General features: G+C 39.5%; 1 protein-coding gene across 1 annotated transcript in view; it reads left to right on the forward strand.

Annotated features, from left to right (window-relative positions):
* The first annotated feature begins 2,660 nt into the window (after positions 1 to 2,660).
* cacna2d1a (calcium channel, voltage-dependent, alpha 2/delta subunit 1a) overlaps positions 2,661 to 25,367 on the forward strand; it is a 65,949-nt gene continuing 43,242 nt past the window's right edge. The window contains exons 1-6 of the mRNA XM_076296248.1: positions 2,661 to 2,978; positions 11,912 to 11,993; positions 12,641 to 12,757; positions 19,489 to 19,548; positions 20,140 to 20,175; positions 20,388 to 20,514. Coding sequence (XP_076152363.1) covers positions 2,890 to 2,978; positions 11,912 to 11,993; positions 12,641 to 12,757; positions 19,489 to 19,548; positions 20,140 to 20,175; positions 20,388 to 20,514 — 511 coding nt within the window. The 5' untranslated portion in view covers positions 2,661 to 2,889. The remainder of the gene's footprint in view (positions 2,979 to 11,911; positions 11,994 to 12,640; positions 12,758 to 19,488; positions 19,549 to 20,139; positions 20,176 to 20,387; positions 20,515 to 25,367) is intronic.

A 25,367-nucleotide genomic window follows, 5' to 3' on the forward strand; every position in this document is an offset into this window, starting at 1 on the left:
ATGTGTTTATCCGATGATCTTACATCCTGTCATTTGTGATTACGTTATGTTAAGCTACTTCTGGATGTGTAGCTTAGTTATAATCAGCAATGCAATCAGGAATTAGTAGGCATAAAAGTGGCACACAAGATGGTTATGGTTATGGTTATGGATTTAGCAGACGCCTTTGTCCAAAGCGACACATAAATACAAAACAACATAATAATATTTAAAATTGAACAGGGAACAGATTAGAATGTAGGTCAAATATAGTAAGGAGAATAGTTATAGTACACAATAATATCAATTCAATCAATAGCCTAATAAAAAAGCAATGGAAAAAAAAGGGGAAAGGCAATTATAAACAATAATGTCCATTCAATCAATAATATAAAAACAATGACATGCTAAGACTACATTAAGGAGAATATCAATAATAAACAATAATGTCAAATTAATTAACAGCCCAATTAAAATAAAACAACATTATACAAACCATAACACATAAGCGCTTAAACAACTAAGTAAATGTTGAATAGAAATGTCTTTAGACCCCTCTTAAACGACCCAAAACTACCACAGGAACGGAGAGCACTGGGCAATTCATTCCACCAACATGGAACCACTGAAGAAAAGAGTCTGGAATTAGACCCAGTTTTCATGACTGGTCGACACAACATGCGCTCACCAGAAGACAGCAGTGGGCAGTTGGGGATGTAAGGCTTGATTATTGAATTAAAATAACTAGGAGCAGATCTAGTTAGTGTCCTATAGGCCAAAGTGAGAGATTTAAATTTAATTCTGGCTACTATAGGGAGCCAATGGAGAGTAACTAGGAGAGGAGTTACATGTGTCCTCTTTGGCTGATTGAAGACCAGGCGTGCTCCAGCATTCTGAATCAGCTGTAATGATCTTGTTACACAAGCGGGTAAGCCAGCTAATAGTGAATTACAATAGTCCAGCTTAGAGATGACCATGATCTGAACAAGAAGTTGTGTGGAATCTTGTGTCAGATAAGGTCTGATCTTCCTAATGTTGTAAAGCATAAACCGACATGATTTTGCAATAGAAGCTATATGCTCAGAGAAGTTAAGTCGGTCATCAATTACAACGCCCAAGTTTCGTGCCGATCTAGTTGGGGTCAGTGAAGTTGAGTCAAGCTGGATGTTAATCTGTTGGGGAATAGCTGTTTTAGCTGGAAACACCAAAAACTCTGTTTTTGAGAGATTAAGCTGAAGGTGCCGATCTTTCATCCAGGCTGAAATATCCTTAAGGCATGCAGAAATCCGGTGGGAAACACTACAGTCATCAGGTGGGAAAGACAGGTAAAGTTGAGTGTCGTCTGCATAACAGTGATAGTCAAATCCATGGGAGCGAATGGTATCACCTAAGGAAGTGGTGTAAATAGAGAAAAGCAAGGGTCCTAATACTGATTCCTGAGGCACACCTGTGGTGAGGTCATAAGACTTAGATACCTGTCCCTGCCAAGATAAAAGAAAGATAAGAACTGGTGGAGACTAAATCCAAATGAATGAAACACCTCGAATGTTGCTGCTGGTATTGATGCTAGCAATGCTGACGTTATGTCCTACCTAAGGAATAGGCTAGCATGGGACAAGAGTGATTGAGTGGATTGGGCACACTCTCCATAGAGAATCGCACAGAAGTTGGATTTCACTGATAATGACATATCATCAATGAGTTTGCTGAACAGAAAGCCTGTAGAGTGGACTTCTAATGGGTGAGTTACAGGTTGCTTGTTGTTATGGAGTAGGCTGTGTGCACTTTCTGAGACCTTTTTGTGGATATATCTGACCTCTGCGCCACAGACTAAATTAAGCAATTGTGTGGTCATATTGTGTAGGCACCACCACATGCTGTTTTGCTTGATGCTTTCACTGATGGCTATTTAATTGTTCTGCGGCTATGATATCTGTGTTTCGGTTTTGGATGTTGGGGGAATTCAGAGGTGGTACTAGCGATAATCAGACACTCTCCATGGCTCTGTCCATATGTTGGCCAATCTCCATCACACACACAATAATACTATATTGTTGTTTTATAATTTTATAAAATGTTAGAAACCGCGTAACATCACTTTGAGCAACTTTAAGGCATTTGTGGAGGAGAAAGATGATTCTGGTGTTCTTACAGCTCAGGGTAAGCTATTTCTTTGCTCTGATTGGTTAGTTCTATCCAATTGAGTGCAGAGGCATTTTCCCCACTGTATTAGTTGAATCCCATAATGTCCCAATGGACCAGTATTTGACTCAAATTCTGACTAGAATTCAGTATGACGACGTCAGGCTACGGTTTGGGGGGCCCAGGTTGGAAAAGTTTGAGAACTCCTGGTATAGATATGGCAACACCATGTGGCGGTCATTATATAGGCTGTAGGCTACACCTAAACAATAACACTGGATAAATACAATAACATTCTTCATAAAAGCATTGTGCATCAACGTCATAAACATTTAATTAACTTAATTATAACCAGCAAATGAACCCAACAACTTAAATTATGAGACGTTGCTTGAGGTGAGAAGCCTATGCGTGTGGTCTTGCCATGCCACTAGATTTCACGACCCAAGTGCAACGCGTGCTGATTGTAGCCTAGTTGAGGGTGGCTGGAAACTGATCCATTCACGCACAGGCACAAGCTAGCCATTACTGTCGAAAACTGGGCACAAATAATTCTACTGGACAAAACGCACTTCTCTTATTTGGAATTACGTACAGATCTCTCACTGAAGTGATGTAAACAAAGGAAGGAAGTTAGTTGGATAAAAGCAGCTTTGGTTTGATTCTGAGTCTCCGTGTTGATTCCGTGGAGAGCAGCAGCAGCACAGACATCCTTGCCGTTTTTTTTCTGACTGTCGCCGGTGGACAGCTTTCTCTTCGTCTGATAGAATGGATACGTGTAAAATCTTTACCATCGTTCTTCTACTGCTTTCAGTTGTCAACGATGTTTCCACCGTGCAGTTTCCAACATCTGTCATGTAAGTAACAAAAGTAAAACAAACATATTCCTCAACATCTCAGCCAAACGATTAGTACCAGGCTATACCGTTTAGTGTACATAAGACTACACTACACTAGAGGTGTCATTCTATTTGTTATCGAGGAGTTTATTGAAGATATAGCCTACTGTAGGTCTTTCTGCATGAACTCAAGATATTTGAAGTGCCACAAGTTGCGCCCTAAAATGATTCAGGAGCTGATTCTCGTACCAATGGCTACTGAAACCTAGATAGTTTGATCGCCCTTGCGCTTTTGTTAAATGACCATTGCTTTCATCAAGGCTTATATTTGCAAAGTATTTAAAATAGTTGTTAAATTTGTGCTCGCTGTTTATTTCGGCCCAACGAACGAGGCGGTTCCTTGGGTTGTGTCCAATGTAGGCTGTAACCAACAAATGTAGAGCGATCAATTGTTGCATACGCTAAGATTAAATACTGACCATCTCTACTGTAGCCTACCTCAGGTAATTTTTCCTTTTACGCAAAGAACAACACAAACAAACAAACAAACAAACAAACTAAAATGTCGGACAACCTAACAAGGATACGAGATTCATGCCATTCATGATCGGTCGGACCACATCGGACGGATAGCAAATGCAGTCTTGCTGTCTATCTGTTTAATGCATTTTCACAACATTAGGCACAACTGTATAAGGCCATATGTTTCCCTTTAGTCCACATAACCATTTACATGTGTTATCATTCTTCCTTGAAAATGGGCGATGCTAGTGGCCTTTTCTATTTTTTTCACATTCATCAGAAGTGATGCTGACAAGGGAAATGTAGGGCCTAGCATAATATAACATCTTGCTGTTTCTGAGTTATGCTTGTCTAGACTACTGTAAGCTGACAACTTGCAATTTGAGATCGTTATTGTGAGCTTTTATTTTTTGCCCAGAATTGTGGTGTGAATGTCTGAACGTATGACTGAGTTGAGCTTTAGTCCAGTCAGTTAACATTAAGTCAGGACCAGCATATTTAGGTGGATCACAGAGGGAGAAAGTGTCAGAGGTCAAGAACAGTTGTCACTGCCTCCTCACTCAAGTCATCCCAGACCACTCAATTTAATCCCTACTGAAATTGTAGGTTATGTGGACAATCCTATTTTTGTCTTTCTTCATTTTCTGCCATATGCCTACTATAAACCTCATTCATACCTGCAGTCCACAGCTGCATCTGACTACACATTAATCACACATGCCAGTGTGTGTGTATGTCTCAGGACGTTTGCATTCACATTCCTAATCCTCAACCCCTCTTCTGTCACTTCCACACAGTCTCTGATTTCCTCTCTGGCTGAAACATGTCTTGTGGCATCAGTTCTTGCTGCGAGGCAGACGATTAACATCATCTAATCTGAAATGCAAAGTCTGATGTTACAGATTCTATCATGTGAGTTGTGGCAAAATGGAACAGAATGAAAAGGCACATCAGTGTGTTTGTTGTTCTAAGTTATTTTCACTGTCCCCTTTTGATCCTTGCTTTTATGATGCCATGGGACCTATCATTTACTGCTCAGCGTCATGCTTTCTTCTCTCTCTCTCTCTCTCTCTCTCTCTCTCTCTCTCTCTCTCTCTCTCTCTCTCTCTCTCTCTCTCTCTCTCTCTCTCTCTCTCTGTGTGTGTGTGTGTGTGTGTGTGTGTTTGTGCATTTGAAGGCGATTGGTCAGTTTCATATGCTTATTTCAAGTGTGCTTAATCAATCATGCACATGATTTTTCTTCTCATTTTTCTTCTCCAATACAGTGCAGTTCATCATGTCAGTAGGGGCATTGCTATATGGTTTGACTTCAGTTCATCCATTATGTCGGTTACTCAGCTTAGTGTGAAATCATATTCTTTGCTCATGTTGTATTTCCAGTTTGTAGGCTACTGTTGCTGTTTTGGAGAAGCTACAGGGAGCAGCTCAGTGGTTTATTCAAAGCTGAATTTCACTGAAGCTTGTCAGAGTTCACCCAACAAAGTCCTCTCGATTTTGACATGTAATTCAATTATATGCTTAAATGATTTAATTATTAAATATTCCTCTTCTATTCACAGCCTATCCAATTAGTTCTAAGATATGGTGGAGATACTGTAAATTGTTAAATCGAAAAAGAGCATGGTGCAGAATAGTTGTACTAGCTGGAGAATCTCTAGCTCTGTTCCAGTCTGAGGCCACTAATGTCTGCAGCCTTCTTGTCTGTCTGAAGTATGGGATTGTGGTATTTGTGCGTATGTCTTATAAAGGCCTCACGTATTAACACCTGGCTATTTGGGAGACATGGCCTAGGCGACTTATTTACAGAGGAATGTTCAGTCCTGCGTGAGAACTGGAGCTGCTGGCTATTTCTGCTCCACAAAGAGCAGAGCACAAGGTCAGAGAAGCGGACGAACTTCTCTCTCCCATCTCTTTTACTCAAACATTTCTTACACTATAAATCTGTCTTAGCTTCTTAGCTGCCCATGCTTCTTAGCACTAGAGTTTGCTTTTAACTTTTCTACATTCATGCTGAAATAAGAGACCTGTAACCCATGAACTACAATTATTTGGGAAGAATGCAAAACAATACTACTCCTGTAAACTTGAGTCTTTGGGGTGATCAGAAAATATTTTTCACTGCCTGTCTTTTCCCTGGGCTGAGATTATATGCTTTTGTCCCAACTCAATTCTTTCACAATACTTGAGTGCCGATTCAATTTGTATTGCGATTTTCCCTTTTTTTTTTTTGAGGCATTTCTAAAAAAAGAAATGCCTTTTAAGAAAATATTAAGGCATATCACTGGTAAAAATAAATACATTTAAAAAAAAATCATTGCAAAAAATTGCGATCCCCACCCCTAGCACTTATAAGCTTTCTCAATAATAACTAAACCTTGATTAAAGCAGCACGGTGTAGTTCCTTAACCTTAAAATAATGACTTCACGGAGTATGGTAAACTTTTTGTCTTGTTTAGATAACACATAAAATATATGAAATTGTGTTATAATAGTGTTTGTAAAAAGCTGTAGAAGTTAATAGTTGTGATGGCAGGAATCCCACAACATTCTCATATCAAAAGGTTGCTTTTGCATGATGCATCATAAAGGCTGACTCTGGCTGATTAATGGTGGCTCTGTGCAGCGTACCAGTGAGCACTGGTGGCAACTCCGTAACGGTCAACTGTTGATGAGATACTGTTGTTTTGCACCCATGCTAGGGGCAGCATGCACTCATATACACCCACAACACAGACAGCTCAATGCAGGAAGATCTATCAAAGGGTCACTTAAACTTGGTGAGTGAATGGTTACTATGAAGATAATTGGACCCTTTACCCATAAGGCCAATCCAGCTATTTATGAAACAGTGCAGAGCACCAAACTCAGTCATATAGGGATGGGCACTGGTTTTACGGTTGAGATGGACAACTAAAAATAGTGAACTTAAACACATAATTTGAAGAGTGAGTTACTTGAAAAGAGTTGCACAGCTGATGTAAAGGCCGATCATGCTTACCTTCAACAGGAATTCATTTCTAATTTTGAGTGAGTGATTTGGAGCTGGAGCTGAAGCAGTTATGCAGTTGCAGTGAAGGGAATATAACTGGAATAGAGACAAGTGCAGGTAGAGGAGGAAGGAGATATGGAAAGGAGCAATATATTTGTGGAGACAGATATGCTGGAGGATACTACTTATGTGCAAAGAAACTCCGCTCACCTCTCTGTCACACACAAACCACACTTACACAGAGGGAGATGTGCACAAATTCTATTTGTAATCATAATCTACCTTAAAAATGCGTACAGAGCTTATTTTGGTATTTGAAGTTTTCAATTAGTTACAGAGAGAAAGGAGCTGACTGCCACTCTAAAACTTAGATCCACTGTTTTTTCCCATGTGTGGAATAAATATTCATCACATTTATTTAGTGTTTGAGGGAGTTTCCCAATGAATAGAAGTTTTCAGTGGTTGCGTAGTTCTGCCAATTTAACACTAGGGTCAGATATTATTTCCCACTGAGTCACATACTCTGTCTTTATCTCGCTTTTTAGTGTTTTATTACTTCATCAGCCAATTTATTTAATTGGCCTGATTTATTTTTCAATGTACCCTGCAGTTATTTTTCATTCTTGAAATGTGAAATCATTCATTAGTTTGGAGCCAAAAATTAGTTTGAGATCATTCATTAGTTTGGAGTCTGTGTTTTACTTATGTGAGACATCAGACTGTTTTACTGCAGTGCTCATGTTGTTCAATATTCACAGAGCAAAGGTGCAAGGGAAAATGTCATGATTTGCAATAAAACTATATATCACACCTTTGATGTTTTGGTCACACTTATCTCTTGTAGAAAAGCTACAGATACTCACATTACAAGCAAACCATTTGTTGACACTGTTAAGAGCAATGTACTGTAGGGGTTGGGTTTGGTTAAGGTAATGCTTAGTAATTGTTCAACAACTATCTTAAAGTTTGACCTTGAGTTTCAACAAACCATCTGCTAATCTAGTCGTAGTTATATGTTGTAGGTACAGTATATGTTTGTAGTTACTGATATTATGACAATTTGCTATTATTATTCTGTTTAAATCATTTAGTCTATTAGTATATTTAATAGGCTATATGGCCCATTGTGTAATTCTATCTTTTGATGATTGAATGCTGTGCAGGATATTTGACAGCCTACTCTAATCCAGGTTCCTTAAAATTGATCAGTTTCTGTCGTAATTATGTAGCTTGTGGTAGGGAAGACCAAATTTGTGTGTGTGTGTGTGCCTGTGTGTGCGTGCCTGTGTGTGTGTGTGTTGATGGCGCAGTCAGGGATTAATGCAATTTCAAGCCCATAACATGTTTTGTCACATTCAGCAATCATCTCCTCATGACCCATTCAGCAATCATCTCCTCATGACCCATTCAGCAATCATCTCCTCATGACCCATTCTGTGATTACACTGTAAAAAAATGGTCTCTGTAGCAGCGCAGGCTCCAAAAACTTGACACCAACAAAGTGGGGTCAGCCTCTCCCCCAAACAAAAACAAAACTCTGTGTGGAATTTCTCTGGGAATACTGAAGGTGAGATACCGCTCTGGCATGTTTTGTTTGGTCCTTGGTTAAAAAATAATGTACGTTTGCACAATAGCTAATACATTTAAACAAAAACAGACAAACGCTACTTCCTGTGAAATCCCTGACTGCGCCTTTAATTGTGTAAAAGAAGAGGCTTCATTGAATATAACTCCTTAACATCTTTGTGAGAGGAGGCGGAACAGAAATGTTGCTGACAACAGGTCGCGGGATCTCTAGACAGCTGTTCCCCATTGCTAAATATATGCCTGCTCTGGGTCCCCTGATCACATTACACTGTATTTTTAAATAAGAAAACAGTTTGGGGTCCAGTTTCTGACACTATCAATAAAAGCTCACTGATGACACTCTAGCAAACAATATATCCTTCAAAAGCAGTGTTCATTTTCTTTATGCCCTCTCTCATTCATTTATAATGAAGTCTTCATGGTCCAGTAACTTTTAGGTAATGGGTGGAACCTGAAGTGAGTGTGTTGGTACTCACACAGTAGTGCATGTTGGGTGTACAAGTTACACATGCAATGGCGTTGTAACTCATAAAGTAGGCTCATGTGAACAAATGAATACAGGTTGACTTACAGATGTCATACAACACTAACACAATTTGTCAGGGGTCATACAGCATGTCCTTGATGCTCTGGTGGTTATTATTAGAAATAGATTTATGTGCACAGCACAACGTGACATTTACTGTATTCTGCCATTGTGTTCTGACTGCAATCTGCGATCCAAATGGAACATGGCCAATGGAATATGTTTACTTTACGATGAAAGAAATAAGTAAGGATATATAGTACCCTCCAGAAGTTGATCAAAAAGATATTGAAAAATATCTAATTTTTCATACAGTTTTACTTAAAGTGCACTCAAATGCACAAATGCACCTAACGTAACTTAACATACGGTAACGATCAATTTTCATTTCAGCTGACCATAGAATGTAATTGCAGGCAAAGTCATACTGTAGACATTAAGGTGTTTGCCTCCAGCAATATGACGGCCGTGCTCATGTAGCCTATGCCACTTAATAGGCTAGAACTCAACGGACAATCCGGTATCTAGCTTTCTAATATCTATGGGTGAAAAGATGTAGGACCTAAAACAGCGATGGATAAATAGGCCTAGGCCTACTTGAAAAGGAAAAATGCAGAATCTGAACTGATCTGTAAACAAATGAGAGACTACATTGTCATTATTTTTTATATATTAAGCTATAGTGTGTATTCTGTTATATTTTTGATTGGTGGTGTGCCGCAGGATTTTTTTAATGTAAAAAATGTACTGTGGCTCAAAAAAGGTTGAAAAACACTTCAGTAGGCTACAGTATATGTGTTGCCATTAGTTAACATCGCGTAAACTCATTTCAGTAGATAACTTAGCATTACCTAATGGTTATGAATATATTAGTTCAGTTCATCACGTGATCTGATAACGTCTCATGTTCTCCTTTAAAGAACTGAGGATAAATTCATAACTGTTACATTTTCCATCATTTGAATGTTTAAAGAACCTGTAAATATACAATATTGTTTTAATCAACTTAAGATTTTAACTGAGGAGCTAGAGATAACTAGAGGAGATATTTCAGATGAACAAGGTAAATTGGTGTGGATGTCAAAACGTTAGCATTAGAGGAGCTGAATTATCATGCTGAATGAAGCACAATTATGCTTTATTGATGTTAAAACACACATGCGGTTTAAAGTCATACACAAAAATGTAAATTAAATTCAATTAAAATTGTAAATTTACTGATAAAACACACATGCGGTTTAAAGTCATTCACAAAAATGTAAATTAAATTAAATTAAAATTGTAAATTTACTGATATTAAAACACACATGCTGTTTAAAGTCATACACAAAAATGTAAATTAAAAGTAAACCAGAGGTAAATTTAGCCTTTTTATGTCTGTATAAAGTTGACCAAACTAGGCTACTTTTTAGGCTACATTATGCGCTGACCAATGCACAAACTTGCAATTGGGAAACAGATGTGCTCTAAGTGATGTTACGTGGTTTCTAAGCTAAAACATTTTTTGTCACATACTGCAAACCTCATTATCCACTAGCTGCCTGTGCCCTGAATACACTGTAAAACATGTGGTATCTGTGGACAGCCCAGGCTCCAAAAACGAAATGAACTTGGTCCATCCTGGACCATTAAAACATAACAAACTGTTCCAGCCAATCACCGACGAGATGCTCGTTTACGAGAGTTTTATTTGCACAGGAGGGAGGGGAAGGGAGTAGCGAGATAGCTCTCTGTTTTGTTTGAACGTCAAGAGAAGTGACGTTACCCAACATCACTTAACTTAATTCTCAATACCAATTTCCAGGTTTTCCTGAATTTGCACAGCGCCTGCTTCAGAGGCCACTGTTCCCACCTAGTTTGGCCTATAATCAAATGCTTTACCTCTTTGGAAAGCTGAGACACTGTAGTTTCTTGGAAAACAATCAGAAGAACTGTGTGATGTACTGACACAGAGTTACCGAGGCTAGAATATTGTTTTTTTTCTTTCTGCCAGATAACAAGCATCTCTGAACTCACCACATCTCAGCCCTCTATGATTTTGATATGATGAACACAACTGAGACCTAGCACAAGGTCTTGTGAAGCTGTGTGCAAAAGTAGATCAATATAGAATGAAAATATGAGTACTTAGACCATTATTTGCCAAGGTATGCTCATGCATTTTGTAAAATGACCTATGAAATCTCCCCATAGGACTTTTGGATATCCAAAATGCATACTGACAATCAAATGCTTACTGTCTATGAACCCCTTTGTGTAGAAGCATAATCTTTGCAATTTATATTTCAATTCAATTGGTGTGTTTAAGATGGACTATACATCTGCACAACTTATATTGGATAAAATAACATGATTATTCAATTTCTATGGATTCCTGTGAATATTTCAAGACCCAGTATGCTATATCTAGCATATTGCTACAGCTAGAAGGTAGGGAAGCACTAAAGGGGGGGGAGGGGGGCATTTTTTAATTAAATTTAAGTGAGTTAGATTAATCTGACAATATAAAGCACTACACATATTTTACATGAAGAAGATTGTCATGTATTGATTCCCAAGAGTCCAAGCTTTCAAATGACGTATAATATGACTATGCTACATAACAATCTGATGTATAAAAATTATTTAGAATGTTGGGGGAGGGGTTAACCGTCCGGGGGACACTGCAGATTAAGTACCTTTAAGCAACCCTTCTAACGTTTAATTGCGGTAAGGGGAGAATAACATATATTCTTGCAGGCATCCTTGTGTCTATGCCAAGGCTATGTAGGCCTATTGGTGTTGTGTGAATGAATATAACGAGGCTTTTATGCAATAGGCGATAATGCGTCTCAAATTGTAATGTGTTTAAATTGTAGCCTAATGCACTCTTGCACATTTAAAATTAAGGAGGAATGTGAAGAGGCTTCTATTAACTGTAAAAAATGCATCTGCAATTGAAACTGCAGCCTATGATGTAAATCCAATAATGTCCGGTCTGTGGATGTCTGCTTTAGTTGTTGACAGCGCAGTATTTGAGAATTCAAATGATACATTTTAGTTTTTGGCCAAGCTGAAGAGTGGCGTCTGTTATTGTTTGAAAAAATATAGACTCATTCATGCATCCTGCATTCTGCTACTGGGGGGTCCACGTGAGCCCCACAGAAATATTATTTCATTTTATGAGTGAGCCGTCGCGCCCCCCAGTTTGATAATCACTGAGTTAGATCATTACTGACAATGTCCTGGAAATATAGGTCTTTTGATTTGGGATATTGAAGCTGTTATCATGGCTTATTTTTATATGAACAGTATTTTTAGTAATGATTTTCTATACATTTTTTACAGTGTACAGGAATGGGTGGAAGAGATGCAGAAGGATTTGGTGTCTTTGATTGATGCTGAAAGTGGAGTTCAAAGTCTTATTAAGGTAAAGAGTCATCCATACATCTGGACTTTTTCCCCTTCTGTTATAAGATCTAATATTGTACACATCAGTTATTTGGAATACATGTAAATTACCTTTAGAAAATAAGTATTTGCATTAGGGCTATATTGTAGAAGTAACTGAAGCAAATTCTTAAGTCATGTAGTGTGAAAAATGTATTCTTGTTTGGTTGTTTGTTTGTTTCAACTATCTTTATGGCATGTAAATCACAGACTTTAAGTTTTTAGAACTTACACAGATGAAAGAAAGACCCAACATGAATATCGCAAAAACAAGCCAAAATGACCAATTTCCAAATCTATCTGAACCTCAAGCTATTTACTAAAGAAAAATGCTTTGACTGGCTAAAAATGTCATTGTGAATCATATGGGATTCAATGAAGCTTCAATACATCATGCTTTTGATGGCCAATATTAATGCTTAGAGAAGAGTACAAAGCAGAATAACTTTGATCGATTTAACTTGATTTAGTTCCAGTTTGGCTATATACATCATACCATGTATCCATATGATATTTCAGCAGAATCTCTAATGTAGTTACAATGTTTATGCATTATACATTTTAAATGATGTCTATGGCTACTCTGCATGAATTAAATTACGTATTTGTCCCTTTCATATTGCACAGATCTTTCAGAACTACAATAAACATTACACCGTGGAGCATAATAATGCCAAGCAGTTGGTTGCCAGCGCCGCTAGCAACATTGAGAAGCTCCTTCTCAATCGCTCCAGAGCTCTAAAGGTAAATCATCTATATATACGTACAGAAGATGAGAACAGTCATACAATGCTAATAGTGATAATTGATGAATTGCCATTGCGATTGATGAAATTGTTACAAGCATATGCATGCATGTAACAATTACGTAAAGGTTGACTGTGTATATATATACATTGCTGGTTCTGTAAAAAACATGGCCTAGAATAGATCAAACCTCAAACATTTCGTGACAATAACCTGAATTTCAGACCAGTGTTGACAACAAATTCTCACCAGAAGTAGCTATCAGCTCTCTGAAAGATTGCGTATGACATCATTGAGTTTACTTAGCATATGCCATGTTGCCAGTTTTTTTTTTAAAGGATTATGGGTGAAGGCGGGTGGAGATGGAATATATAATTAGGATAACTGATTATTTACAGTATCATTACAATTAACCTATTGATTTCAGGTCCCTATTATGACAGTCTAAAACGCATGGTCACTGGTGAAAAAGCTTATTTAAATTTAGTGGGGTGTCCAGTCCACACTGGGAGTGTTTTCGTTATCAAACATCGGGCGGATGGCGCAACAAGGCGTTCTTAGGTTTCTTAATCAGTCATGGGTGTGTTTTGGGCGTAACATCATTTAAACCAATGAGAATGATATCATTCCCTTTAACAGCGCGCAGTGCAATTTTAAACAGCTCATCAGTATTTTCATAGTCATTGGGGCATTTGAAGGAATCTGCGTGCACGCGTTTGCACTCATCTATTATTTGAACTCATTGCCAAAGTGAAACTGACTTCACCATGGTTTCAGTCAATGACAAAACAGTAAATACACAGTTAATTACTTTCAGTATTGACTGACAATGGGTTACCATCAAAAACGTAGCCTTGGAAAAAGCAACACTTACCCCAATAATGCTCGAATGACTGAATAAAAAATGTTTATCCTGCAGAGGAGTTGCTTACAGTACATCTTGTGACAGTGCGTTTAAAAACATGATAAAGATTGGATCAACAGAAGTTGACAAATGAACATGAAATGTTTGACCAGTAGCCTGATACAATTGTAATGTATAGTTTATAATACACTTACATTTAATTCAATGTAATTCAATGTGTCTCTGTAAATATGCTAAAATGTCTTCTATATTGAAGCATAATTTATTATTTTGTGGTAAGCCATGTGATTTGGTAGCCTATACGTTCTGTAAGAAAAATGAAATGTATTGTGTTTAGTGCAAACAATCAGTCCTTATTCCAGTAAAGAGCTGCAATGAAGCACATACACATACTTTAATTCAGTCTGAACAAATCTGTTAAGCCATATTAGGATATGTCATAGGCTTACTCAATACCAGACCAGACCAGACCATGTCCATAGTGAAAATGTAGACCTAACAATGATCTAAAAATAGGGACCAATTTGGAAAATTATTGAAGTTCCTCCTTAAGGTGGAGTAAGGAGGCTGTATTTTACCTAGCTTGTCTTACAGAATGCCACATTCTTGGCCTTGTAAACCACCACATTATTGTGTTTACACTACAGTGTTGTTGTCAACTTCTATTTCTGTCCATTTCTGTCCAGAACCCTATTTGGTGATTCACATGGGAATAGGGTTTATCAAGGAATCACTCACACTGTGCATGTAACAGGAACGCTGTTGGACTTGCCATCTTGCCCTCTTTTCTACTGCCTTACCAACAACACAATGCATGGTCCGATTTGTCAAGAACTTGTTAGAGAAAAGGAAGATAGATGAATCATTCAGTGAACATTCTTAGACAGCTAAAAAGATCACGTCCATGTTTCCCAGTAGGCCTGGAGTGACCCTCTAATGACCGTATGTAGACAGACTATTTTTAACTTTCCCCTCCCAACTCCTCTTGCTCTCTCATCTCTTATTCTTATTTTTCTCTTGTTCTTTTTTTGCTCTCTTAGGAGTTTGCATGAGGATAGATATATGGATGATAAACAGAAGGGAGATGTGGGAAATATTTTGTTGTTTTGGTACACACATCTTCCTGGGGGAAATGACAGGCCCACTATTCACAGGCCCAGTGTTTTAGGAGAAATTTGAATGTTGGCCATTGACTGGTGAAGTGTAGCCTGAACCTACCCCCTACATGTCAAAGAATTTGTTCTTAAAGGAAATCTTGGTCTATTTTTAAACCTGGGCCCTATATTTTCCCATAACATAAACAACATGGTATTAAAATAAAATTCAGATGTAAAATTGAGAATGTAGACTTTTCACATGCAGATAATATTATGGTCAATGCGCAAAGAACTTCATCATTCAATGCATGATGCATTAATAAATATCTCTCTTTGGTTTCTGCGTACTATGTTAATTACATAATTTCACACATCAAGACGCATTCTTCCATACTTACACTTGGGGAAGATCACGCGGTAACGAAGTTACACTCCCACTACACTTTTGGTGCCACTCAGCAATTAATGAACCATATATCAGTTTGTATGTGCCTACATGTACTTAAATGGGAACACAAAATGTTCTGGTAAAATTAAATCTTTATATTGTTTTAAAGCCAGAAAGGGCTCGGTAATGGAGTTACAGAAAATTAACATCACTTTTTCACCATAAAAGTCAACATCATCAAACATGCGGTTCTCAAAATATAACATTAAAAAACTCATTAATATGACCAAAGATTTTGTGACTGTGACATATTTCATAAGTCATGTTAACAGAGTTACAAATGTTCCTATTCTTAAAACAAGATTTAATTGTGTAAATTGTTCCCAAAAATATATGAAATTATCATGTATTCATTAGTAATAGTATGTTTTTGTCATGAAAGAATGTAAGTGTGCGTGGGGAGGGGGCTATGGAGTACCCGTCTGTGTGTGTGTGTGGGGGGGTGTTGCCTGTGTGTGTGTGTTTGAGTACTGTGTGAGTGTCACCATCCCCTACCGGCAACCCTTCACTCAACACCACCATCAACATTTCCTATCAGGGGCGGAGTGGCCATCGGGACGATCGGGAGTTTTCCCGGGGGGCCGGCCGATGAGTGCGCGGTACGGGCCGGCGGCCGGCCCATAGAGCTTTCATCGCGGCCGTGAGTCGTACGCGGCCATCGACCTGATAGATGCATTAAGAATTTTCCGCGAAAATCAGAATTACACTGCAATGTGTGGGAAGTCCAACTAATATTTATACCACTCACTCACTGTCTATATGTCATTCATGGCTACCCTGCACACTCATCTCTCCCATGCTGAATTTTGTGTAGGCTAGCCTTAATTTTTTATCTTAATTCATTGTCTTATTCAGGCGTTACAGAACTTTCATCACAAATAAAAACATGACAATTTAATTTGTTTGTTTGTACTTAAATTAACGTAAGCCTAACGGTACCGTCCGAATTTTCCCGGTGGATTTTAGTGCCCCACTCCACCCTTGTTTCCTATACTTAGCGTATACGTTCATACAAAATAAAAATAGCGAAATGCAGTGCTCTATGAGTATCCCCAATGTACGGAGCCCCCCTGGGGACAGGGTGGGCAATATTTTTAGACCGCACTTTTGCGTTCCCTCGCAATACTTTTGCGTTCCCTCGCAATACTTTTGCGTTCCCTCACAATAGTTTTTGCGTTCCCTCGCAATACTTTTGCGTTCCCACGCAATACTTTTGCGTTCCCTCACAATAGTTTTTGCGTTCGCATTCCAGGCATCGTGTTTAATTAGCCGCCCTACATGATAACATAATCAAAATGTGCAACTGGTCTATGAGCTCTCACGCTAAAAAAAAAAAACAGTGTGGAGAACCACATTAGAATGGTTAGATAGCATCTCACTGCAGACCACGCACTTTGGCTTTGGGCAGTCTGTCTCCCAATCCACGTGAAGCCGAGGGCTATATGCCTCACAGGCTTGGAATTTCACCATTCTGGGGGCAAGGCCACTTGGCCTTCAGTTGGGCATATTTGGTGGAGGGCACAAAGGCCACATGTCAGGGCACCAAGGCCAAAGTTAACTATACAGTAGTAGGCTATAAAAATGATCAGTTGTATTTAGCCTATTCACTGCAGTAGACCTGCATCACTGTATGAAACATTACAAAACATGAAACATGACATATTACAAATAACTGTAAATCATCTGATCATCTAATAAAAACAGATATCTAGGCTATATATAAAATTTATTTTATATTTGGCATGCTATGAAATCATGTATTGAACAATTTAAATGTAGCACAGCTCAGCTTTAAGAAACTCAAATAGCCTAGAAGATGCCGTGCGCTTTATCCGGGGCCAGCCTGGACCAGTAGCCTAGCCAAGCCTATGACAGCGCGCCTCTTATGTGAATGGGATCTGCGTACAGAGCCCCCAACATACCAGAGGAAGAAAAAGGTTTTCTTAACACCAAAACTATTGCGAGGGAACGCAAAAACTATTGCGTGGGAACGCAAAAAACTATTGCGTGGGAACGCAAAAACTATTGCGTGGGAACGCAAAAAACTATTGCGTGGGAACGCAAAAACTATTGCGTGGGAACGCAAAAAAGTATTGCGTGGGAACGCAAAAAAGTATTGCGTGGGAACGCAAAAAACTATTGCGTGGGAACGCAAAAAGTGCGGTCTAAAAATATTGCCCACCCTGTCCCCAGGGGGGCTCCGTACCACCAATGTGTTTAGTGAAGGAAGGTTTATGTGTTACCACAAGCTTTTATTGTGACATTTAGTTGAGTTTTTTCGTTTCTTAATGATGGGAGGTCAAAAGGGAAAGAGTGCACAGTAGTTGCAGGTGTTAAGATGCCAGAGTTTGATTGGAATAGGAGAAGGGAAAACCTTATTTTGCTGCAGGCCATTTGCAGAGATGCAACTGATGGGTTGTTATGCTGCATTCCAGACAACTTCTAGTTGCAATCTCCCAATTTTGTTCCAGACAAACAAAAGAATTCAGACCTCCTACTGGGAAAAAGCCATAGTTCCTACTTCTAAACTTGTAGCAAGTCCAACTGAAGTCTGACCTCTAACTTCCAAGTTGTCTGAAAAGGAGCATACATCGTTGTTAGAATTTGTTCCTAGTTAGCATTCTGACATTATGTTGTGGCATGTGCGATTATCTTAAAGGAATTATCCGGAGTAAAATGCACTTTAGATCGATTTACGGATGATTGGGGGTACATACGTTGAGTTGACATCAAAATCATGTCATTCGGATGTGTTTTGAGAAAGTTTGATGGTACCGTTTTCAGTCACAACTCGTAGCCTGGAAGTCAGCGGGGCATTTCAATTGTGCCGCTACAAAACGCTATTTTTATACCTCTTCTACAGTTCCAAACAACATAACACTTACGTGGTAGTGAGTAGAGGGTCCCTAAAGCCAAACCGAAGTATCCCAAGGTCTTTATGTGGTCGAATAGATAGTCCAGAATGAATTTCATCAAGCCAGTACCTTTCCGGAAATTTTGCCATATTTGCCGCCACCTTCAGGGGAAAGTCCGTAGGAGTCTTATTGATGAGTGTGTTGTAACACGCTCTGGAAATTCAAAATTTCGTCGCGGTTTTTAAAAAAAAAAAAAACATAGTCCAGTATTTCTTTCGAAATTGAAATGAAGTTGTATGGACTGGACTATGTTTTTTTTTTTTTTTTAAACGGCGACGAAATTGTGAATTTCCAGAGCGTGTTACAACACACTCAGCAATAAGACTCCTACAGCAAAGATGGCAACATTTCCGGAAAGGTACTGGCTTGATGAAATTCATTCTGGACTCTCTATTCGACCACATAAAGACCTCGGGATACTTCGGTTTGGCTTTACGGACCCTCTACTCACTACCACGTAAGTGTTATGTTGTTTGGAACTGTAGAAGAGGTATAAAAATAGCGTTTTGTAGCTGCGCAATTGAAATGCCCCGCTGACTTCCAGGCTACGAGTTGTGACTGAAAACGGTACCATCAAACTTTCTCAAAACACATCCGAATGACATGATTTTGATGTCAACTCAACGTATGTACCCCCAATCATCCGTAAATCGATCTAAAGTGCATTTTACTCCGGATAATTCCTTTAACTTAGCAGATTTACATGTATAGAGATGGTTATTATTGAATTTAATTTGAAAAAAATATATAAAATATATAAAATATATATACAATATGTAAGAATCCTGTAGCTTATAATCCTGGGTGAACCGAGATGAATCTGTCAGCACATTTGAAATTGTTCTGTCTGGCAATTCTTCAATTCTCTTTCCAAAATCACCAAAAACTCAGGAACCAGTCACAACCACTTATCAGAGGAGGACGGTTGGCACTGCCAATGGCTGTGCTGATGGCGTCAGTGTTAAACGATTTGAACATATATTTTCTTTGAAACAGTGTAAATGATTGGATGTAAAACCTTCGTTTACAAGAAAGATATGTTTGCTGTACTTTGGAAATTATGTGGTAAGAGTTTAATGCATCAGTATAAATGTAATTTCTCCACTGGTTATCTTTGGAAATCGGAGGTGAGCCAAGGATGTCCAGACCAACTCTCAACATAGTCTTAAGAGAAAAAAGAATGATTATGTGAACTTTATTTTCTGCACATGTAGAATGGTATTAGCCATAATGGTAGCATTGTTTAGTTTTTCCCTTTTTATTGTAGACTGCATTTTAATATTGTGGAGTAACAGTAAATAATTGGTTAACAAGCGTCAGCAGCTAAGTGGTAAAAGCCCTTTCCTTTTTGGTAGATTTCTCATCTCACTAGATATTCAAAATATCACTCTCTTTCATTCCAGAATCTGGCTACAGCAGCAGAGGAGTTACAGTTGAAGCACCAGTGGCAAGATGACTTTGAGGTATGGAACAGACTAGGGGTCTGGGTAGTTACCCATCTGTAACGGACCTATGTTGAAAAACTGCCGGAGTTCTCTGTGATGAATGTTATTTTGTTGAGCTTGGCTGTACCATGGAAGGCAGTGTGTTGCACAGGAATGCTCCATTATGCAGCATTCCTTCAGCAGAATGTCATCTCTGTTATATTGCCACTCTGCAGGTGACAGAAGTGGTGTCAACCAGTGAAGAATACCCATGTCCTAAGGGTGACCATATGTCAGAGACAGAGTTAGTGTCTCACTTTCATCCACTCTGACATATTCCACAAACCGTTATAGGAGACAACGATAGCATACAAAAGGAATGAACATCCAGTGCCGCCTTAGTGGCTGCTGTAGCAATGCACAATAAAAGATGATCATAAAATGATACTGTTATCCATTACCTGACAGGCCCTCTTCACTCCCAAGTGAAAACCTTGTGACCATTTTGACACAGAAAACAAGTTTACCTTGAACACTGTGAAACACACACACATTTTCAGGTATGTGTCTGAAATGATTAGTAATTTCCTAAATAACAACTGGATTCTCCTGCTCTTGTTTCTATTTTAGGAGGGTGATGTGTCATATTACAACGCCAAAGACAGTGTAAGTCCCTTTCCTTTCTGTTTGTTGTAATTGGGTCATCAGATGTGTGCTCTCATCCAACCCTTCAACATTTATAGTAATGTGATTGAGACATAACAACTATTAACAGCTACTAAAAATTGCAGTTGTCCTCAATAAATTATGACCTCCAAATTTGCATTTCTATACATGTGCTTGTGTAATGTGTATCTAAATATTTGTGTTTTCCACAGAATGAAACGGATGATGAATTTCCAAATAATAGAGTGAAACCAGAATTTACAGATGACCCAGATTTTAAACGTGTGGTGTCCTTCAATGACACCGCTGTTCATATACCCACGGACATCTATGAGGGCTGTAAGTAAATATACTTAATTAAATTAAAATTATTTTTTAATGTAATATAATATAATATAATATAATATAATATGATATACCATTATGAATACATGAGGACATGCTTTGTGTCTTGCTTTTTCTCTCCATGACACAATCTGGACACACACACACACACACACACACACACAAACACACACAAACACACAAAAACCTTTAAACACAATATTATACTGTATTTGTGGGGGAAACCTATGACTTCTTTGTGATTCATTTGCACTGGAGGTAATCTGTGTGTGGATGGCTGAAGGCCGGACGATGCCTGAAACTAAATTTAGTGGCAACTCTAGCCATAGGGTGTGGAGCTTGGAGTCTCACCTCAGACACCAGCTGCTTCACACCCTCTCACCACCCTCTGGTCCTTCCATCCGCAGCACTAGATCATATGCTGTGAATGATAATGGATGCCATCATGATTCCAGAGTACCATGGACAGTAATCAGCATTCTAACCCCCCCCCCCCCCCCCGTTTGTTCTCACCTCGCTTTCAACTCTGTGTCTAAATATAAGGCATGTCAATATGTCATCTCATGTCATCAATACACATGTCACACTGACCAGAGGTGTAGATACCAAATCTGTGTGATTATGTTAAATTGTTAAAGTTTTGTTAAATGTTAAATTGTTAAAAAAAAATATGTTAAATTGTTAAAATGTTAAAGTCTGTGTGACTTTCCTTTGGTTTAAAATCCACGCCCGGTCGTGCCGTTTAGTTACAACATATACGGTTGTAAAAAAAAAAAATCAGGCCTTACCTGACTCACCCAACTCCTGGTCCAGGCCATAGTCATCTCACAACTTGACCACTGTAACAGCCTCCTGACAGGTCTCCCAGCCTACACAGTGAACAGTCTTTAAGCAACCCAATAGGGCACATGTTACCCCGCTACTCACCCAGCTACACTGGCTACCTTTAGCCACCCGCATCAAATTCAAATCACTCACGCTCGCCTACAAATTAGTCCCCTGTTCTGCTCCCACTTTATTGAATGCTCATACAGGCATATGTTACCTCCTGACAGTTGCGCTCCTCAGATGAACGATGTCTGGCTATGCCACCCGTACCCTCAGGGCAATCCAAACTTTTCTCATCTGTTTCCCCCCGTTGGTGGAATGCACTACCAGTTCCTACCAGAGCAGGAGCATCCCTGTCTACCTTAATCCTAGCACTTACCACCTGACTAGAACAGACACTTGACTGTATGGAAGTAGCACTCACTGCTACACTAACTTGTCCTTATCATACTCTACCTTGACTGTTTCCCTTGTTTGGAGTCGCTTTGGGTTAAAAAGCATCAGCCAAATGTAATGTAATGTAATGTAATGTAATGTAGCCTAATGTAATGTATGTGCAAAGTCTAAGTGTGCAAGTGTGAGTTGGGGCTGTAATTTAAAAGTGCAAGGTGTGCTGTACACTGCATGTGACATAGAAATGCATCAACAGCACAACTCCAAAGGGAGAGGGCAAGCAGGGTGGTTGTTGCCTTTAAACAGTCATCAAACATCACAGTATTTATAGGACAAGGGGAAGATTTCACATAAAAAGGAGTAATCAGGCATTTTTACTATATGGGCCCTGTTTTAGATGTTTTTTGGTAGAAACTTTCATTTAGTAGGGTCCAAAATGATGAAAATCGATGAAATGAAAATGAAGTTTTGTGCATTTAGTGTATGCCCAATTCTACTTTTGCTATTTTAACAACAGAATAAAGTGCTAGATGCATGATTTACAGGGGCTGTACTTATAGTCTCTTAACTAATCATGGGTGTGTTTTTGGTGTAACATGAAATAAACCAATCAGAGTTTCATTCTCAGCTACAGTTGCACCTTGGCAGATTGTTATTGTATTGACAGTTTTGGCAAAAGAAGAATGCTTCTCTGGAGAGACAATCAATCTATGGCAATTCGATGGAGTGTACACAACAATAATCTTTCACATTGCCATGATTTTTATGCACTATTGCATGATTGTGCACTGCTGTGCATACCTCTATGTGTAAAAACCAGAGTATACTGTATAGTGTACAGCTTCAAAACCTTCGAATTCCTGTCCCACTGGATCTGCCATTATGCATCGCACGCTGGGTCCCTTTCACTGCGTCACAATGGCAACGCTTCAGCTTGAACTTCATCTCGTGCAGGAGGAGGAGGTCACAGGGAGCCAAATCCAGAGAGAAGTCGTGATGAGGAGCGACAATAGCGTTGAAAATGCACAAGTGTTTCAGGTGCTGTTAGTGTGCACGTCATGGTAGAATAGTGTTTCAGGTGCTGTTAGTGTGCACGTCATGGTAGAACAGTGTTTCAGGTGCTGTTAGTGTGCACGTCATGGTAGAACAGTGTTTCAGGTGCTGTTAGTGTGCACGTCATGGTAGAATAGTGTTTCAGGTGCTGTTAGTGTGCACGTCATGGTAGAATAGTGTTTCAGGTGCTGTTAGTGTGCACGTCATGGTAGAACAGTGTTTCAGGTGCTGTTAGTGTGCACGTCATGGTAGAACACCCAAGTAGCAACATGCCACGTGCTCTCTCTCCTGGGACCAGTGTGCTGCTGTATAAGGAGATGGCAGCCACATTTAAATCAAGTGTGCTTTTTGCTTTTTATAGCCACCATCTTTGAACATTCTGATCGCACATTACTGTGTTGATAATGCTCCCTAAAAATAACAGAGAATTGTGCCATTGACTTAGGACCAGGGTTTTTTGGTCAGTCACAATGCCTCAAAATAGCAATCTGCCAACAATATGCCTGGACACACATCGTCTAAGGACCAGCACTCCAAAACACATTGCGCACCAATGAAATTAGAGCCCTGTGTTTGTGTGCGTGTGTTGTCGTGTGTTTTCATGACTGGGTGGTGTCAGTGTATCTTTTGTCTATGACACTGTGAGCAAAGTAACAGAGGGGAGGGCATGCGGGAGAGAGAGCAGCTGCTACAGTATTGAGTAATAGAGTGGCATAGTGACCGGCGTCTTCAGTCTTCTTGCACACTCACTCCACACCCTGCAGCCTTTTCTGCTCCAGTGAGCTCACAACTCGCCACGGCCCAACCAGATAGAAGGGAAGCAGGAACAGGAGGAGGTACCCAGCCCATCTAAGCACTCATTCATCCATCCGTGCAGCCACGCAGATTACTGGTAATGGTATGATGCCTTTTAGAAACACAAATAAAGTGTTCCGTGAAGTGGAAACGGGGTGGGTGTTGGGAAGTGTCTATTCATTACAGCATGCTGCTGCTCACATGGCAATGCATCGTGTCTCTCTGTTGATAGGATGGCGCTAATTAGGAATCTTTAGCTCTCCATCTTTGCACTGTGAAAATGACTTTCAGGCAAGCAAGGGAAGGAGGATGCGGGAGGGTCAGTGCTCACCCTGTCCGCGCCCTGTGACTCACTCGCCGCTCCGCATGGAGAGCAAGGAGAACGGCCAGGCAGAGGATCTCTGTCGTTTTCTGTTTTCGTCTGTCTGTTTACAGAACACAGCTTTTCCATTACTCATGCATGCAGATGCGCACACACACACACACACACACACACACACACACACAGACGCACACACACACAGACTTCCTCTGTCCCAAATGCCAGTTATCACTTCGTCACTGTCACCAAGGAGATGACATCAACTTGGCCTTAATTGCCTACAGGGCATAATAATACAATTATGGGATAGTGTATGGAGTAATGTCCTTGTAGTTTAATATGTAGGGGTCTATATATCTGCCTAGGGATATCTCACAACATTTCTGCCCCTGTTAATAAAATGTAATATTAGTCAGCAACGCAGCAGACAGTGGCACCCCTGCCTTCTCTCTCCTAATCATCACAGTGCTTACAGCCATTTGGGGGGGTGGGGGGGGGGGGGGCAAGTTTGTGTGCATGTGTCTGTAGCTCATTAAAAAAATTGATATGTTGGGTTTGAGCTGGGCTGTGTGTGTGTGTGTGTGTGTGTGTGGAGGGAGTGATAGGATGTGTGTGAGCTATTCTGTATATTGCTCAGAGGAAGCCTCAGAGGAATCTAAATAGACTAGGGATGGGGCTCCTTGAGTGTGTGACTGACTGTTGTATAGGAATCCAGCCTGATGCTTGTTTGTCTGAATACTGTGTGTCATCTGTCATCTTCATACACGGAGGGACTGAGATGCGTTTCATGGTTGTGTGAGTGTGTGAGTGAGTGTGTGTGTGTGAGTGAGTGTGTGTGTGTGTCTGGAGGGAGCGATATGAAATTGTGAAGGAGAGAACAGGCAGACCACATGTGTCGGGGATGGTGAATGCTCCGTGTCAGTGTGTTCTCTGTGGTTTCCACATTTGTATTTCTCCCTCTGCTCTGCTTGAGAGCTGGATGGTGAGTGAAGATAAATTGATCTTTTAAATTGGACCCTGTGTATAACTATGGCCAACTGAATTGAGCATTTGTATATTGGACAAGAGGGGATTAGCAGCTGACTGTCCACTTAAAGAGTACCAATCTATATACACAACTTTTTGCAAATTTATGTATATGCGCAATTCCAAGATTTTGTATACAGAGTTTCATCAGAGTTATCAAATGTAATGTATGCATGAAAGTACACACTTATCTGTGATCTCAACGTTCATCACCAGGGCCACAATTATCCTGTTTTTAAACACACCTTAAATTGGTGTCGGTAAAATCGGGAAGTGTGTGCTGATTCTGAACTTCTGTTGCTGTGTTGGGTATTGTAATCAACTGCATGTGAGTCATGTCTGTGTTCAAAGTTAACTTACAGTACTGTATGTGCTATAAGGTTAAACATACTGACACTGTATTTTAGATTCTCCATTTTGCAGATTCTCC

Source organism: Alosa pseudoharengus, unplaced genomic scaffold (genome assembly GCF_046254945.1).
Source record: "Alosa pseudoharengus isolate Yale_2024_CS ecotype anadromous, Long Island Sound unplaced genomic scaffold, YU_APseudo_1.1 YU_APseudo_1.1_scf_20, whole genome shotgun sequence".
Classification (NCBI taxonomy): domain Eukaryota; kingdom Metazoa; phylum Chordata; class Actinopteri; order Clupeiformes; family Clupeidae; genus Alosa; species Alosa pseudoharengus.